The sequence below is a fragment of the Mesoplodon bidens genome (assembly GCF_964165515.1).
Source record: "Mesoplodon bidens genome assembly, chromosome: 1".
Lineage (NCBI taxonomy): Eukaryota > Metazoa > Chordata > Mammalia > Artiodactyla > Ziphiidae > Mesoplodon > Mesoplodon bidens.
Window position 1 is genome coordinate 32674683 of NC_138176.1, and position 18391 is coordinate 32693073.

General features: G+C 44.2%; 1 protein-coding gene across 2 annotated transcripts in view; it reads left to right on the forward strand.

Annotated features, from left to right (window-relative positions):
* TLL2 (tolloid like 2) overlaps positions 1 to 18391 on the forward strand; it is a gene marked incomplete at its 3' end in the record, with an annotated part of 140217 nt that overhangs the window by 82642 nt on the left and 39184 nt on the right. Inside the window, exons 4-8 of one of the 2 annotated variants that reach the window (XM_081232006.1) lie at positions 247 to 406; positions 2716 to 2829; positions 8177 to 8355; positions 9513 to 9618; positions 16804 to 16928. In XM_081232006.1, the coding sequence (XP_081088132.1) occupies positions 247 to 406; positions 2716 to 2829; positions 8177 to 8355; positions 9513 to 9618; positions 16804 to 16928 (684 nt within the window). Of the gene's footprint in view, positions 1 to 246; positions 407 to 2711; positions 2830 to 8176; positions 8356 to 9512; positions 9619 to 16803; positions 16929 to 18391 lie in introns of both variants that reach the window. The other variant, XM_081232005.1, reaches the window with a different exon arrangement.

Sequence of the window (18391 nt, forward strand, 5' to 3'; positions counted from 1 at the left end):
GATGGCTATAACCAAAAAGGTTGATGATAACAAGTGTTGACGAGGATGTGGAGACACTGGAACCCTGATGCTTTGCTGGTGGGAATGTAAAATGATGCAGCTCCTTTGGAAAACAGTCTGATAGTCCTCTAAAAGGTTAAACATAGAATTACTGTAGGCCCCAACAATTCCACTCTTTGACAAATACCCAAGAGAACTGTAAATATATGTCCACACAAAGTAAACGGCATCATGACTCTCTTGCAGATGGCAAGGAGAATGCTATGCTTCCACAGAGCCCTGGGACCTTGCATGCTGGAGCTGAGACCTTCTCTCCCCGGGTCCGAAGAGCTACAACCTCAAGGACAGAGAGGATATGGCCAGGAGGGGTCATCCCCTATGTCATTGGAGGGAACTTCACCGGTCAGTAGCTCCAAATGAGGTCTGGTTTGGGGCTGGATGCTTTGTCTTCCTAGGTGGGCAAAGTCCTCCCAGGAAGGACTTAGGTGGGATGGAACAGACCCCAGAGCCATAGCAGTCCCCCTGCTGAAGCTCCCTCTTGCCCACAGGGTCTAGTGCAATCGGCCTGAGGAAACTGCAGTCTCTGTTGGTGCTATGTCCTCAAAAGTCTCACCTGGTCCCTGAGGCTTCATGCAGGGGGTGACCCTATGACCCTGGTGGAGTCCCTGCCCTCCTTCCTGACAGTATCCATGCCCTTGGTTCTGTTGCACTCCCATGGCATTAATCCAGGGCCACCAGTGCCAGATCCTTAATTAGGTGCTGGTGATAAAAATATGACTAAGATGTCATCCTGCTCTCAAGGGGCCCTCAGTCCTAATAAGAGAGAGAGAGATGTGTTCCTAAAGAATTAAAATGTGGGAATTGTCATCAGCTACTAGCTTTTGTTCCTTGGTGTCTTAACCATGTTCTTTCAGATCTGGTGTGCTTTTCTGGCCAAAGATTTATATAATCTTCTTCCAAATTAACTAATTTTATATAGAGAACTTTGTTTACACGGAGATATTTGTTATTAGTAGGATTGCCATTTTGGTGAGTAATTGCTTTATAAACAATTTTAACTAAAAGTGTCAAGATGTCACTTGACACTTGGATGGCTAAGTTACTCTTCTATATGTATGTTTTGGGGGGACATTATGACACCACAGCCACATCTTCTACACTATGATGGGAGCCTCCCAATGGTTCATTGGTTTGTTTTTTGCAACAAAGACTTTCTAGAATTCAGACCCAATCCCCAACCACCCTGTGTACTTCCCAAACAACTATTTTTCTAGATCCTTCTCATTGCTTCTAGCAAAATCAAAATACAGTAGTATTATTTATTTCAGATTGATAGATTTTGAAAAGAATACTTATTGACTAGATGGAACTATCAGCCTAGAGTTTACAACTACTTTATTCTTGCTCCCAATTTACTTATTGCTTTTCCAATTTCTAACCAGGGAAATATGAAGAAAGGTTCAGAGGAAGTGTGAAATTCATCTGTTTTCAAAGGACTTGCAGAAAACTAGGCTCAAGGATCCCCCAGCAAGACTAAGTGAGAGAGTGGCATGGACATATATACACTACCAAATGTAAAATAGATAGCTAGTGGGAAGCAGCCTCATAGCACAGGGAGGTCAGTTCAGTGCTTTGTGTCCACCTAGAGGGGTGGGATAGGGAGGGTGGGAGGGAGACACAAGAGGGAGGAGATATGGGGATATATGTATACATATAGCTGATTCACTTTGTTCTACAGCAGAAACTAACACACCATTGTAAAGCAATATACTCCAATAAAGATGTTAAAAAAAAAGAATGATACAACAGGATTATTATATTTGAAAAAAAAGGATCCCCCAGCAAACACTGAACCCCAATGCAAAAGTAGCATGAATGTACATGTAAATAGAATTTATAGAGCATGTGGGAATACCCTCCTATAGGTATAAAATATAATGAAGGGGTGGAATGCAGTGCTGGTGATTTACTTCAAGAGCCTAAAATTGCCAAATTGAATAACCTGAGTAACATTTTTTTTTTTTTTTTTTTTTGCCGTACGCGGGCCTCTCACTGTTGTGGCCTCTCCTGTTGCGGAGCACAGGCTCCGCGGCCATGGCTCATGGGCCCAGCCGCTCCGCGGTATGTGGGATCCTCCCGGACCGGGGCACGAACCCGTGTCCCCTGCATCAGCAGGCGGACTCTCAACCACTGCGCCACCAGGGAAGCCCCTGAGTAACATTTTTTTTAATTTAGAAAAGTACTTTCAATGCAAAGGAAAAGTTGGGAAGCTGGGGACATTTTGAAAAATCTATTTTTACCCTCTCTCCCAATTCACAAACTCCTACTCTCTAGATTTTGGTAATTCAGGAAAGTTATATTGTATTCTTAGCTAGGGAATCCTTAGTCCTAGTTCATTTTTATTCTGGGGCACCCAAATGAGCTTTTTTTTTTTTTTTTTGCGGAATGCGGGCCTCTCACTGTTGTGGCCTCTCCCGTTGCGGAGCACAGGCTCTGGACACGCAGGCTCAGCGGCCATGGCTCACGGGCCCAGCCGCTCCACGGCATGTGGGATCTTCCCGGACTGGGGCACAAACCCGTGTCTCCTGCATCGGCAGGCGGACTCTCAACCACTGCGCCACCAGGGAAGCCCCAAATGAGCTTTTTCTGATCATTAGAACATGGTTTGTTGCCAGCCAGCATTTAAGGAAGGTATGGACCTGTCATTTCAGGAAGCCAGAGAGCCATTTTTAAGCAGGCCATGAGACACTGGGAAAAGCACACCTGTGTGACCTTCATAGAGAGGACGGATGAAGAAAGCTTTATTGTGTTCAGTTACAGAACCTGTGGGTAAGTGAAAGCAAGTTCACCTCAGTGGAATCTGAGGCAGACAAGTCAGATGGCTCATGAGTCTTGAATTTTCTCTCTAAAACAAAGTGTTTCCAATATGCTGTAATATATAGAAGCCCAGCATTTGTCAGAAACTCTTCTTGCCCTCAGTGAACTCACAATCCAGGGACAAAGTAGGTAGGTCAAGAGGAAGACTCCAGATTGACAAGATGTCTGTATGTCCTGTCATGGGAGCAGTTGAAGGAATTGGGAGTGTTTCATACAAAATGGTTCTGAACCACCATGGGGCCAGTGATTCCACTGAGAATCTGATGAAGCTATGGGCTCCCTCATTATGGATGTACATATATGCAAAATTCTGCATGTAATTTTATGGGCTCCATGGGCTTACAGACTTCCTCCAGAAAACATAACAAATAATAAGATGACTGGGTTATGACTATCTGTTATGCCAATAAATGTAAGTGTGATATACTCTCCTATTGAAAAGTTTCCCATATTAGTTCAAAAACTTAAACCCAACTACATGCTGTATACATGAGATGACTACTGAAGAAAATGATCCAGAAAGGTTTAAAAGTAAAAGGTAAGATGGCATACAGGCAAATACCAACAAAAATAAAGCTGGGATCACAATTCTAGTTGTAGACAGGCTTTTTTGTTGTTTTTTTTTTAAGTCAGAAAGTACTAAAAAAAGAAAGGTGAGACACTTTATAATAGAAAGAATTCAAACTACGGTGAGAATATAACAGTCATAAATCTTTATGTACCAAATAGCATAGCATTAAAAGTCATATAACAAGCCCCAGGGGTTTCAAGGGTAAATTGAGAGAAACACTAGCAGCAGAAGACTTTATTTCATGTCTGTCAACCCAAGTAGATCAATGTCAAGTTGACCAAAAAATAAGTAGAGATTTGTAGAGGACTGGAAAAATATAATTAGTAGAGTTGATCCTATGGGTCTATCAGATTCTATAACCTGATAACACATTTTTTAAATGCCTACTGAATGTTTGTAGACATTGTCCATCTGTTAAGTATTAATAACACCTCAATGAATTCTAAAAGAGATAACGTTAAAATATTCTCTGATTGCAAAGCAGTGAAACTGGACATAATAACATAATAACAACAAAAGATAGAATAAATACTCCTGCATTACCTGGTAAGTTAAAAGTTCCCTTTTTTACAACTCTTAGGTCATAAAGAAATCAGGATTAAAATGATAAGAAGTCTAGATAATGAAAGCCCTACAATTCAAAATTGAGGAGATCTGGGTAAAGCTATGTCCATAAGAAAACCCACAGCCTCAGATATCCACATCACTAAGAATGACAATGAAATATTCAGTTCAAAGACATAAGCAAAATAAATAAATACATAAAACCCACCACCACAACAAAACAAACCTAATGAGAGCAGAAGAAAATGGACAAGGTAACACATTATAGGACTGATAAATTAAAGAGTAAATTGTTTGAATAAACAAACAAAAAAACTGTAGACAAACTACTTACTGGTTAGTCTAAGACAAAAAAGTGACAAAGCAGAAATATACAAAATCAGACATGCAAAAGGGGGAAATAACCACAGATTCAGCAGAATCATGAAAGAGTACTTTATAAAACTCTAAGGCAAGAAATGTGGAAATCTGGATAATGTGAATGACTTCAAGGTAAATATAAAGGGCTGGCACAGGCCAGTAACTTTGAAAGAAATTGGAAAATTGGTGGAAAAACTTTCTCCCCCACACTTCCAATCTAGAGTTTCACAGATGAATTCTTTCAAAACTTCAAGAAACAGATTATTCTGGTACAATTTAAGTTTTTTAGAGCATAAAAGAACACTTTCTTCCAATTTACTTTTAATGAAGTATCATGGCATTGCTACCTCCTAATGAAAAAGGTGGCACCAAGAAAGAAAATTATTGACTCGCCTAACTTATGAACAGCCATGAAAAATCCTAACTAAAATGTTGGCACATAGAACACAGCAGTAAAAGAATAGAAGAGTAGGCTGCCAAGAAGGTTTATCTAAGGAATACAAGACTAGTTCAACATTAGGAAATCTGTTTGCATGATTCAACATATTGATAGATCAAAGGAGATAAACCATATTCATGTCTCAATAGATGCTAAAAAGGCATCTGCACATTTCGACATGCCTTTGTTGTTTTAAAAAAGTAGTCAAGGTAGTACAAGAAGAGATGTCAAGGATAGATCCTTGACTTACACACACACACACATATATATATTCCTAAAGCACATTTCATGTTTATCAGAGATAATTCTAGAAGCATTTCTGTTAGAGTCAGGAACAAGTCAAAGATGTTCATGATCACCACCATTATTTAACATTTTTTTTCTGGAAATAATAGCTAATGTAATTTGAGAAGAGAAAGAGATAAACACAATGAATATTGGCAGGAACAAGCCAGTGTTTGTATTGTTTGAAGTTAATGTAATGTGTGCCTAAAAAACTCAGAAAATCAATTGAAGAACTATCAGAAACAAAAGGAGACCCTATTAAAGTGACTGATTACAAAATTAATAAACAGAAAATTAATTACTTTTCCTTTAATGAAATAATTTGATATACTTTCATAATGGAGAAAATCACAACTTTAATAGAAACATAGTAGATAATACATCTAAGAATAAACTTAACAAAAATGCAAACATATGCCAGACCTATAGAAAGAAAATGCCAAAACTCTAAAGAAACTTAAAAAAGAAGAAAAAATGAAAATGCATACCATTTCCTGATATGGAAATGCCCAACATAGTAAAGATGTCAGGACTTCCTAAAATAACCTATAAATTCATGCCATTCTGATTTATATGTATATGTGGGTATGTGTATATATGTATTTTAAGAACTTGAACAAATGGTATTAGAGTTTTTCATGTAGAAATAACTGAGAGAGAGAGAGAGAGAGAGAGAAAGAGAAACCAAACAATAGTGACAGGGACAGAGATAGGGGAGTTTTTGGTATTCTATCCCAACATATAGGATATTAAAATGCAAATGAAGATAATAACAGTGAAAACCATTTGGAACTCAATAAAAAAAATAGGTAATATGGAACAAAAGAGTTTAAAATGAATTTTTTTTTTTTTTTTTTTTGTGGTACGCGGGCCTCTCACTGTTGTGGCCTCTCCCGTTGCGGAGCACAGGCTCCGGACGCGCAGGCTCAGCGGCCATGGCTCACGGGCCCAGCCACTCCGCGGCATGTGGGATCCTCCCAGACCGGGGCACGAACCCGTGTCCCCTGCATCGACAGGCGGACTCCCAACCACTGCAGCCACCAGGGGAGCCCTAAAATGAATATGTTTATACACAAATTTAGGTAGCATTTTAAATGAGTGAGAGAAAGATGGATTAGTCAATTGGGATAATTAAATAGCTCATTGTGAAAAAAATAAAGCTGGAATCCTACCTCACTTCTTTTTTTAAAAAATTTATTTATTTTTAAATTTATTTATTTTTGACTGCGTTGGGTCTTCGTTGCTGCACGCGGGCTTTCTCTAGTTGCGGCAAGCGGGGGCTATTCTTCATTGTGGTGCACGGGCTTCTCATTGCAGTGGCTTCTCTTGTTGTGGAGCATGGACTCTAGGTGTGCAGGCTTCAGTAGTTGTGGCATGCAGGCTCAGTAGTTGTGGCTCGAGGTCTCTAGAGCGCAGGTTCAGTAGTTGTGGCGCACAGGCTTTGTTGCTCCGCAGCATGTGGGATCTTCCTGGACCAAGGCTCGAACCTGTGTCCCCTGCATTGGCAGGCAGACTCTTAACCACTGTGCCACCAGGGAAGCCCTACCTCACTTCTTATACCAAAATTTATTCTAGCTGGATCAAAGATACAAACATTTTGAAAAGAAAAAGAAAGAAAAGAAAAAGAAACAAAAATTTGAAAAGTATTAGAAGGAAGCAAGAGTGGATTTTACTTGTAATCTTGGAATGCAGATGGCCTTTCTAAACAGAACATAAGAAAATAAAGACATGACATTAAACTTTTAAATTTTTATATGACAAAAACCACACAAAAAACAAAGTCAAATAAGAAATAACAAAGCAAGAAAAATATTTGTAACACGTCTGATAGTCAAAGACTTGATCCCGTAATGTACAAAGCGTTCTTACAAATCAGTAGTAAAAAGATGAACAACCCCCCCAAAATTGGGGGAAGATGTGATCTCACAGTTCACAAGAAAAAAAAATAAATGTCACGTAAAACATGAAAAACTATCCAACCTCAGTACAGTGAAATACCACTTTTCACCTATCAAATTGACAAAGATAGTTCGGCAAAACCAGTGCTGGCCCAGTTGTGGGGAAACAGGGCTTTTTAATATACTGTTAGTGGGCATATAAAGAGACACAACATTTTGGGATTGCAATTTGATAGTATCTATCAAAATATCAAACGCACATACTCTTTTTTCCATTAATTCCACTGCTAGGAATTTACCCTACCACAAACAAGAAAGACCCTAATGGTTTCTTTGTTTTGCATTTTGTTGTTTGTTTTGTCTCCCTCTCCCCTGAGGCTTTGTTTAAATAGCAAAAACTGGAGTCAGTCTAAATGTACATTAATAGGAGACTGATTAAATAAATTTCAATACTATGTTGCTTTGAAAAAAATTAGATAGGTCTACATGTGCTGTTATAAGAAGATCTATAAATTAAGGAGGAAAAAAGGCAAGATGAAGGACAATGTACATGGTGTATTTTGTAATTAAAAGAATATATGTACATAGATGTACTACATATTTTGGAATAGCATTCAAGAAACTGTTAACAGTGGTTATCTTTGGAGCCTTAATACTTAAATCTTTTGTAACATGGGCATGTACTTTTTAAACGTTTTATAGAAGTTATTTGAGTGGTGGGATTATGGGCCATTTTAATTTATGTTTTATACTTTTCTATATTAGGAATAATGAATATATATTTAAAAAAATAACTGTGCCCAGAAGGGGAGCCATCTCTAAGGCTCCTCTGGTAATAGTATCAAGACTCATGCTTTACAGAAACCATTGTCTCCTCCTTGTCATCAGAGATGGTCCAGGGGAGATTCGGGGGTGGGGGAAGTTAGGTGCTTTTTTCCTGGAAGAGAGGCCATATCTTTCTTCAGATTCTCAAGGGGATCCATGACCACCATAAAGGTCAAGAACCATTTTTGGAGGGAATTTCTGCGTTGAGAGGGAAGTTAGACAATGAGATCATTTTCAGCTCTCAAGTCTGTGTTTCTTTTAGACACACACACACACACACACACACACCCAAGGGAGGGGTGTTAGACTCTTGCTGTTCCCTGATCTGCTGACCTGGGTATTTCTGCAACTGTCCAGCTGTTGTTCCTATGTTGGGCGCCGAGGTGGAGGCCCGCAGGCCATATCCATTGGGAAAAACTGTGACAAGTTTGGGATTGTGGCGCACGAGCTGGGCCACGTGGTCGGGTTCTGGCATGAACACACCCGGCCAGACAGAGACCAGCACGTCACCATCATCAGAGAGAACATCCAGCCAGGTAAGGAGTCTGTATGGAGCCTGGAAGACACCGGTCAGGCAGGTGGCATCTATGGGGTCAGGAAGGAGTAAAGAGAGGGGGGCGGGGAGCAGACAACACTCGTTTATAAGTATGGAGGCCTTTGTCACCAGCACTGTCCATCGGTGGCCCTTCCTGGGAGGTCATCTGCCAGAGCTTTTAGGAGAGAGCAGAAGTGATATAACTTTCCACGTTGTAAAGGACAATGAAATCCAATTCCATTTCCTAACAGGAACAGAATCTACCAGAACACTGTTGCAGCATCAAAGCTGATAAGCCAGAAAAAGAGTTCTCCCGGTTGCTTTTCTAAGACTCATTTTTGCTGATGTAGGCAACATATTTTTGAAACTGAAATATAATTAAGATACAGTACTTGTAAAAACAGTATTCCTGCCTATCCCAAGGCAGATAGTGTCTAGATTTCTTTAAAATACCTCCTCCTGTGAAACAGTTTTATATATAAATTCATATTGAACATGAAAGTAGCTGGTTGAATAATATAGTTGCCTTAAAAATGCTTTCGAGATCCTGAATTGTGAATGTGGGGTTGAAGTTAACTCTTGGATTTGTTTTCTTTTGTTCCATCAATAGCAAGATTAGAGATTTAAAAACAATTTTTTTTGAGCAATCAGACTGATAATTAACCTGTCTGCTAACTGAGTTTAGGAGTTTTTGTTTGTTTGTTTGTTTGGGTTTTTTTTGCGGTACGCGGGCCTCTCACTGTTGTGGCCTCTCCCATTGCGGAGCACAGGCTCCGGACGCGCAGGCTCAGCGGCCATGGCTCACGGGCCCAGCCACTCCGCGGCATGTGGGATTTTCCCGGACCGGGGCACGAACCCGTATCCCCTGCATCGGCAGGCAGACTCTCAACCACTGTGCCACCAGGGAAGCCCGAGTTTAGGAGTTTTGAGTGTCATTTTGGGAGGGGTGTTGTGTGGTGGGGTGCGACCACATAGTGCTGTTCTGTTTCAAATTTCCAATCTGTTAAAAACAACAAGAACCACCGCCAAACCTGTCATTTGTCTGATTGGGCTAACAGAGCTCTTGGAAGTTGCTATGGGCCCTCCTTCTCCCTCCTGTGCCTCCTTTCAGGTGCCTGCCTTGGTTTTCAAAGGCCTTAACAGAGTGTTGTGTCACAGGTCAGGAGTATAATTTCTTAAAAATGGAAGCTGGGGAAGTGAGCTCTCTGGGAGAGATGTACGACTTTGACAGCATCATGCACTACGCCCGGAACACCTTCTCAAGGTCGGAATCTATGGTTATGCCTCGTCTGTGTTGTACTGTGCCTGCCGCAGGCTTGGGTCGGATTCCTGGAGGTCTGCGGAGAGCGGGTCTCTGCATGTCCCTAACACAGTTGGCGTGTCTGTCCTTGAAATACAGTGGCCTCTGGGCTGCAGTGAAATATAATCTAATCAGGTTCCCGCTAATAAGACTGAATCCCATTGTGAAGCTGGTGTTTCATCATGCCCTCATGTCACAAGCAGCAAACTGGAAAAGGGAAATTATCAGGAGGTTAGCTGGGATAATAACTTAGAGGCTCTGTGTAAAATTTCCAGTGGGGGTGGGTATCTTCTAAAGTACGTCCTTGATGTAAGCATGGTGACGCTAACCAGTTCTCCTAGAAGCAGTGTGGTTTATTGGAACCTAGACTGTGTCAGAGCTGGGAGGGTGGTAAATCATGGGTTCATTTTAGAAGAAAATGAGCCTCCGGCCAGCTGGTGGGCACGCAGGTAGCTGGGATTGGAGTGAGAACACAACTCCAGGTCTCCTGCCTGCTGGCCGTGCATGATGGTAGCTGTTTTCCTCAAGCGTGGTCACACCAGTTATTTACAGCTGGCATCAGCAGGATCTGTTTTGATGAGTTCGTGCTGTGCTGGACCCAGTGTTAAGTATTTTCTGTATTGCCCTTGCTTCTAGATCATATAAGTGTTTTGTATATAGAAGTTTTCCCCTGCTAGTCCCAGTTTTGTAGGTCTTTCCACTCTTGACTTAAAGGAGAAACAGTGCGAGTATTCTCTCTTGGCATTTTTCCCTCAGTCTCTTCTTAAAACCAGCTTCTTTGCTCTTTATTTATTTAATCATTAAAAAAGATTTGAGGTGATTCCCAATATATACAAGAAAAAAAACTAGGTGAGAAAACTTGGGGATAGAAGGAGGGAAATACAAGGGTAGATGGCTAAGTTGAAGCTTGGCATCAATTTGGTATTCAGAATATATGCCATAAAGTCATGTACCCTTTGTTGGGGTTGGCAGAAAACCCTGCCCTGTGCTTCCTAGCAAGTCATAGCAAAGAGGGAAACAATTCATTTCATGAGTCTCTGTGTTCATAAAGATCAAAGGAAACCATTAGGTCAGGAGACACAGTGCTCTTGGGAGTGGAAGGAAAACTATTTACCCAGGCTGCTTGGCTGTTGGGTACGGCTGCTGAAAGCATCCTGTTGATGAGGTCGTAGAACCGTGGGAGACATCCTCCAACCCTCAGCATCCCCCGTTCCATGGGGGCTCTGTGCTCTGGCCACACAGCTGAGTTAGTTAGGATGGCCATCCTGCACCCAGGCAGGGGCTCTCCAGAATGCTAATGGGAGGAGTTTGGCCAAAGTCAGCATCTTTGAACAACTGGCATGGGAGTGACCTACCCTGTTTTCTTTACTCTTCTCCTGGCTCTTTATCAGAAGACACAGAAGGCAATGTGATGTGGTGACTAGACCACTGAACTGAGAGTCAAAGGCTGGACTCTAGCCCTCGTTCTCCCATGTACCTTGCTGTTGAAGGAGCTCCAGACAGTAATTAGGGGCAGCTGTGTGTAGGGTCAAATCGCCACCTCCCTGGGCCTCAGTTCCCTCATGAGAGAGTTGGACCAGATGTTCCCTGAGCCCCTTCCAGCTCGCACATTTCAGGTTGTAATTTCTTACCCAGAATGGGTGAGGGATTGACAGATATGATCGCACTCATTGCCATATTGGAAATCCGAGGCTTCCTCTTCCACGCTGGGAAACTGAGACTTTGAGGGACCTACCCTGGGAGTGTGAGAGTCAGGATAAGTGGCCCCTCTGCAGATGTCAGAGGTGGGATGCTTGGGTGTGGAGGTGGGACTGATTCAGGTTTGGAAAATGGTTTAGGGAATAGCCAGCTCACATCGCATCGGCCCCAGGGGTTGCAGGCGGCTAAGTAGAGCCAAAGTATTGATTTTTTTCAGGGAATCAAAGTCAAGTTGGTCCAGGTGAGAAGCTTGTACCTTGGGTCTTATTTTTATAGCTGTCCAAACTCTTCATATTGCTTTATACCTTATCTATCAATTATTCTTATAAATTTATTTATTAATATTTATCTGTTGCATTCTCCTCTCCCTCACTGGACTGAGATCTTTGAGGACAGAGACTATCGCATTCTCTTCTAATCCCCAGCACCCAATACAGTGCCTGGCACAGAGTAGCTGTTCAATAAATATTTGTTAAATGAATAAATTAATGAATGAGTTGAAGGAGACAGGAGATCCGCAGTGCTGGGGACTAGGTGAGGGAAGAAATGGCCATCGTCTCATTGTAGTTCTTTCCACATGCAGTTACAGTGGTCACTTCATTAAGAAGAATCTACAAGTTTCTATTATGTAGGAAATTTTGGATAAATTACTACTAATGGGATGTAGAAACTGCATTGCCTTCTCCATGCCTGCGATGTGCCAGAGGCCGAGGCAAGAGTGCAGACAGACTATCTTCTGGCACCAACATTTCTTTTCTTCTCTTTCAAGAAAAAAAAATTCTTTTTTTTTCTTAGTTCTAACCCGTAATGCCATCCCTTGTGCCCCTCAGGAGACAACCGTTTTAACACCATTGTCAGCGTGAAGCATTTTATCAGCACAGACCAGTGGAAACCCATGGACCAAACACATGAAATAACAGTTCCCCATCAAAAGTCCACCTAGAAAGGAGATTGGCAAGGGAGCAGCACATGGGTGTGATGGGTGGCTAGTTAGGAGAGGAGCAGCTTCCCTGAAGGTGTCAAAGGGCGACAGAAGTCCCCTTCTGCTAACATGATGTTATCTATTGTTGTACAACAATCTACCCCCAAACTTCACAGTTCATAAAAACTTATTTTTTATGACATTGTGGGTCATTCTGATTCATTCTTCTCTGGTCTTGCCTGGGATTGCTCCCACAGCAATACTCATTAAGACTCTTAAGACCCAGGCTTTAGGATGTGCATGACATCACCTCTGTCACGTTCTGTTGGCCAGAGCAAGGCACAGGACCAGCCCAGATTCAAGTGATGAAGAAAGAGATTCTACCTCTGAATGGGAGGAGTTGCAATTTTGTGTTGCAGAGGGATACGGATGTTAGGAGTCATGACTTGTTATTTTAACAATCCACCGCAGCTACCTTCAAACCCCTGCCCCAGAGCTGAGAATGGTTTTGGCAAATCTGTTTTGTAGCATTGTCCCCTATGCCAATTTTCTGCATGGATTTTCAGAAAACTACTTTGTTCATTGGGGGCATTTATCAATGGAGTCTTTAACTGGGTACTTTTTGTAAGATTTTCCCGCTCCCTAGTTCCATGTCATTACTCTTGGTCACGTATCCCCTGGAGCTAGCCTGCACATTGTCTTTGATTCTGTAAAAGAGAAGAAAATGGCCTATAGAACATTTGCTCATCTCAGAGGCAAATGCTGTTCCTGCTGATGGGAAACCCAGTCTTCGTGTGTCTTGACGATTATTCTTTCAACTTTATTCCCTCTAGTTTATTGCAGTCCCTCCCTCCTCCCCATGGTTGGACCCAGGCTGTGGGGAGTGATGTCTTTGGAGGTTTTGTTGGGCAAGGGTCCAGGAGATGAGGAGACCGTTCTCTGGTACAGGGGCTTCTTTGTTTGGAGAACTCAGAGCTAACAGTTTTATTCCCTAAGGGCATCTGCCCAACCCTGTCTTAGTTCAGCAGAATGTCAATGCTAAGAGTGACCTACATAAAAGGGGGGATGTAATTGCAGTGGTTTATCTAGGGATGTCTCTTGTGGTAAACATCTTCCACAGCCCACCGCCCTGCTGGCAGCTCAGGGACGTGCAGGGGAGGCAGTCTCAGCTCGCAGAGCTGTCTGAGTGTGAGCCCAGGCTGTTCCTCCTGCTTTGGTTTTAGGGGTTTCCAAGCTTCCTAACTCTATCATGTACCTAACAGACATTAAGACCTCTTTCTTGGGTGGTGGGAAACACTGGCTGCAGGGAGGTAGATGCTAGGAGGCAGGTTCCAGGCCTGCCTGCGTTCAGTTCAGGGCTGGCTCCCCATCACTAGCTTTGCACTCGGGTGAGTCCCTTAGGCTCCGCAGGCTTGGCTTTCTCACGGGTAGAGAGGACCCCTAATAGCAACGGCACCTGCTTCCTAGGGTGTTTATGAGGATTAAATGAGATGGTGCGTTTAAAGGGTCCAGGCAGGGCCTGGCACATAGGAAGGTCCTGTGAACGCACAGCGGGTGTGAGCACACACTCTCCACACAGCAGGCTGCTGCCTGAGTTGCCTACACTGTGTGGACTTCCACATGGTCATTTAGCCTGAGTTGCCAAGAGATTGTACTGAGCCTTGCATTTCATGCGGCAAAATGTCTTTCTCCAGGAGAATCAAGAAAACGATTACAAGTGAACACATTTTATGTTAGGGCAGAAGTACCCATTTTTAAGATTCATATGTGATTGAATTTAGAATTTTATGTAGAGTTAGCACTTGTGGTTTCAAACTTGGTGAGGTCACTGAGGGAGACCAAAGATTCCACAAAAGTTTCTCTAAAGGACCCAGAGGTGAGGCGATATGAATTAGAGAGAGACAGGCCAGGTGGTTAAATGTTGGGGAGAGCGGTGCTGAAAAGGACATCGGCAGGCGATCTAGGCTCTGGTGTGCTAATATAGGAAAGAAAACGAGCTTGAAATCTGATTTAGGGGAAAAGTATATACACAAACAAAAAGGAGGCACTAGGGATAATATATATTTTCCAAGGTAGTGCAGAATTTAGGGAAAAAGAAATGTTTGAGAGAGAAAAGAAAAAGGAAAGAGCAGCTTGTAACTAGGTAACAAGCATTTTTGCATTTCCTTTTGAGTATAAATAATTATTTTGCAAAATCTTTTGATGCCAGTGTCCTATCTTGGCTGCGTACATTAATTCAAGGAGCATTTTTTGAGTTGGCTATGCTTTGGTCCCTGAGGGCATAGAGACAAAGGACCCAGTCTCTCTGCTGAAGAAACTTATTGTTTAGCAGAACAGACAATTATCATCACCCCAAAAAAGACAATAGAGTATGATAAGAAGAATCATATCATATTAGGCGAATAAGGCCCAGAGGAAGGAGTGGTTCACTCAGGATGGGAGGGATAGAAAGGGCTTGGGAGGACTTTTAAGAGGGAAAGCCATCTGATGGGGTTTTGGAGGATGAACAGGAGTTTGGTAGTGGTCAAGAAGATGGGGGATGGGCAGCCTTGGCAGAGGACAGCTTGTTTAAGGGCATTTTGGGGGCTAGCAGGAGTACTAGCTTGCTTATGATAATGGGTGAGGTGGAGGTGTCAGGAGAGAAAGGCAGAAGCCAGCGAGCCACAGGCCTGGAGATCCAGGTGGTGATCAGAAGTCGGCGAAGGCCTGTAAGCAGAGCGGGCACATGCCTGTCCTTACATTTCAGGATGATCACGTTGCAACCTTGTGGAGGGTAGAGCAGAGGTGGCAGAGTCTACAGGGGGGAGGCCAGTTGAGAAGCTACTGGAAAGAGAGTTCAGGAAGGAGATGCTGATTGCTAAACCAGTGGTCTGGAATGAGGAGGAAGGCATAGATTCAAGGAATGTATAGAGGGTGCCATGGACAGGCCCTGGTTCCCAGTTTTGACAAGGGAGTGGGAGGAAGAAGACAGAGCCAAGGGCACCTTCAGATTCAGTCTCAGGAGACAGGTTCATGGAGGGAGCAGGAGAACGGAATGCATTAGGTTTTGAATGAGTTGGATATAAGAGCTCCGTTGAACAGTGCAGTTGAGGGGTCACCAGACTTCTGTCTTAGCAGATGGTTCTAGAGCTGGAATCAGAGAATTAGCTGTCAGCCTGTAAGTGTCAGTTAAAACCCAGGGAAGCAAGTGGAGCAAGAGAGAGGAGAGAGGAGAAAAGAGGAAGAGGGCAGGACCCTAGGGATAGCACTCCTGGGAAGCAGAAGAAGGAGAGATCCTAACTTACGGCTCAGAGAGAGCAGTGCCTGGGAACCAGGGAGAAGAGAGTCCAAGAGAGGAGGGGCCAGCAAAGGGCCCTCTGCAGAGAGGGCAGGTGAGCATTGGCAAGGGTCCATCTGACTTGCCAGTTGGTCGGGGACTGGGGACCATTGCTGGCGTGGTGAGATCACAGCTGGATTGAGGAGTGAAGGACAGGTAGGCAGCCAGACAGAGAATGGAGACAGTTCTTTCCAGAAACTTGGTTAAGAAGGGACAGAAAGGAATAGGGTGGTAACTGGAGAAGGTGTCGTTTCAAGGGAAGGCCCTACCCTCCAGGAGAGGTCCCAGGTTGGGGGTCTGGAAGCAGAGTGGGAGGATCAGGCAGGGGGTAAACCACACCCACAAAATGGAGGTGTGAATAGGAGCCAGTACCCAGCCAGGCATCCTGGTGGACATTTGTCTGCTTTGCTCCTTTTAGGTTTCACTCCCATTGGAGCAGAATGAGATGTGAAAGTTAGAAGGGGCTGCCATGACCATCTAGGCCAATCTCTTACTGTTCAGAGGGGTGAACTGAGGCTCAGGGAGGGAAGGGACGTGTCCGAGGCAAGTGAGGCCTTACAGGTGGAGACCTTACACAGAAATCTCTAGGCCAGAGCTCTCTTGACTACCTCCTGTTCTTTGCATTCATCCCGTTTTCCATCTGATTATCCCTCTTGCCAGCAAGGCCCCCAAACTCTGAACTGCTTTATTCACCACCTCATCAACGCGCGCTTGCTGACCAGCCCCTGAGAACCTCACACTGTACTGGTTCCCAAGCTTTCTCTGGAGCCTCTCCAAGACTTACCCATGTTGGGAGCTGCCCGTCGCACAACTCCAGAGGGCGCCACTCACACAGTTGTCTCTCTGAATGGTGCTCCCTGCAGCTGTGCAGTGGGGGGCCCTGGGGCCTGGACCTGTCAGGGCCTTTGTGGAGATGCTCAGTATACTTCAGTAAGGAAGCCCTCAGGGCCACTGGGCTAGGGCATAGTTTTAAACTTGGCAGAGTCATTTTCCCATTGGAAAGGGAGCCGGCAGCTGAAGAAATGGAATGCTAACATGCCAACACAAGGGGAGGCAACGTCATGAGTCACGTCAGCCTGGGGCGAGCAGGCCAGGGGGTAGGAATGTTCCTGGGGTTGTGGGCAAGGAAATGAAGACTCTAAATCCCCACACGGACAGCCTGACAGCCTTGACTTTTCATTCTCCTTTCTCGCTCTCTCCTTTCTTCCTGTAGAGGAGTTTTCTTAGACACCATCCTCCCCCGTCGAGACGACAATGGCATCAGGCCAACCATCGGCCAGCGTGTGCGGCTCAGTCAGGGAGACATAGCTCAAGCCAGGAAGCTGTACAAATGCCCAGGTAACTGTGAATCGCAGGGGTTCCAGGGCCTCCATAGCACCACGGAGACAACTCCACTCAACCACCACGGGCAAACATCCCTGGTGCCGGGAAGACACCTTGGGGGACATGAAGAGTCTCCCCCTTGGCAGTTGTCATTCCTGGTGTGCTGAGGTGCTGGACAGTGCAGAAAGCCCAGCAGTGGAGTGACTGCAGGTGGTGAAGCGAACAATAGGTCTTAGAGCCCACAGCTTAACTTGTGGGAAGCTTTGGAATTCTCCGGCAAAGCCCTGACGTTCAGAAGAGGAAGAGGCGTAGTGGTGCAGTAGTGAACAGGAGTCCAATGCGGTGTGCCTCCCATATGGGTAAAAGCACTCTCCTTTCTATGGGAGTAGGGGATGTGGGTTTGGTAAAACAAGGACCCCAGGTTTTGCAGAAAGGCAAAGAGTGAAGGAGAATGTTTTTGAAAGGGTAGAAGCCAGCTTCCCAAACACTGGAAGGCAGAGGGCATCTCAGTGCTGTAAATGAGATCATTTCTATGGTCTTGGGCTCTCCTAGCCATCCAGGGTGCTTAGTCAGTGGCCAGTATTCTGCCATTGGAGACGGGACGGTACACTGGATCCAAGCAGATGTCTGCTTCTCTGCCAGTTCAAAACCCCCCGCCCCTTGACTTTGCCCTCTTTGCTTCCATCTCGTTGGCTTCAGCATTGTCACCCCCCCCCTTGCCTCCCAGCGGGGAGCTCACGTTGGCCCATTTAAGCTGCTGAGCTTCAGTGTAAAGCGCTCCTTTACAGCAGCCAAGTTTTTACCAGTGATGGGAGAGAAGGCGATTTGGTGGTTTGGGGGGGAGGAAGGGAATTCCATTACCAAAAGGTCCAGCAATCTTTTCCAAACTCCCAGACCAAACACGTGGTTTGATCATGGGACAGAATATTTGGAATAGGGGCCATCTTAGAAAATTGGACTCTCAGCTTGTTTTCAAACGACACTGCCGGCAGGACACACTCACTCACAGAGCGACAACCATACTTGACCCCTAAAGGACCGCAGTGCTGGCACTGCTTCCCTCCAGGCCACCGTTCTGGGAGACCCCCCGACCATCTGTGTCCTGCACCTGCACAGAAAAGGGCTCTGGCTGCCCCAGCTCATGTGCAAAGGACGGGGTGCTCAAAGGACCGTGTGGGACTGCTCCATCATGGCACTCTGGGAAATAAGTCCATCCAGCTATTAGTCATCTGGGGGCATGTTAGGGCTGAAATACAGGATACACGTATCATATAACCTTGCTGAATTGAAAGAGGAACCTTACAGCGTTCCCTGGGAAATGCCATAGTATTTATTTAGTTATAATGTATATGCTTCTTACTTCCCAAAAGGATTGGAAGCAGCTGGTAAATACCATGGAGCCATACAGTAATGTATATGTTCTTGCAGAACGTTGATGATTATTCTAAAATAATTTCCATGGAACCCTCGGGGGTGTT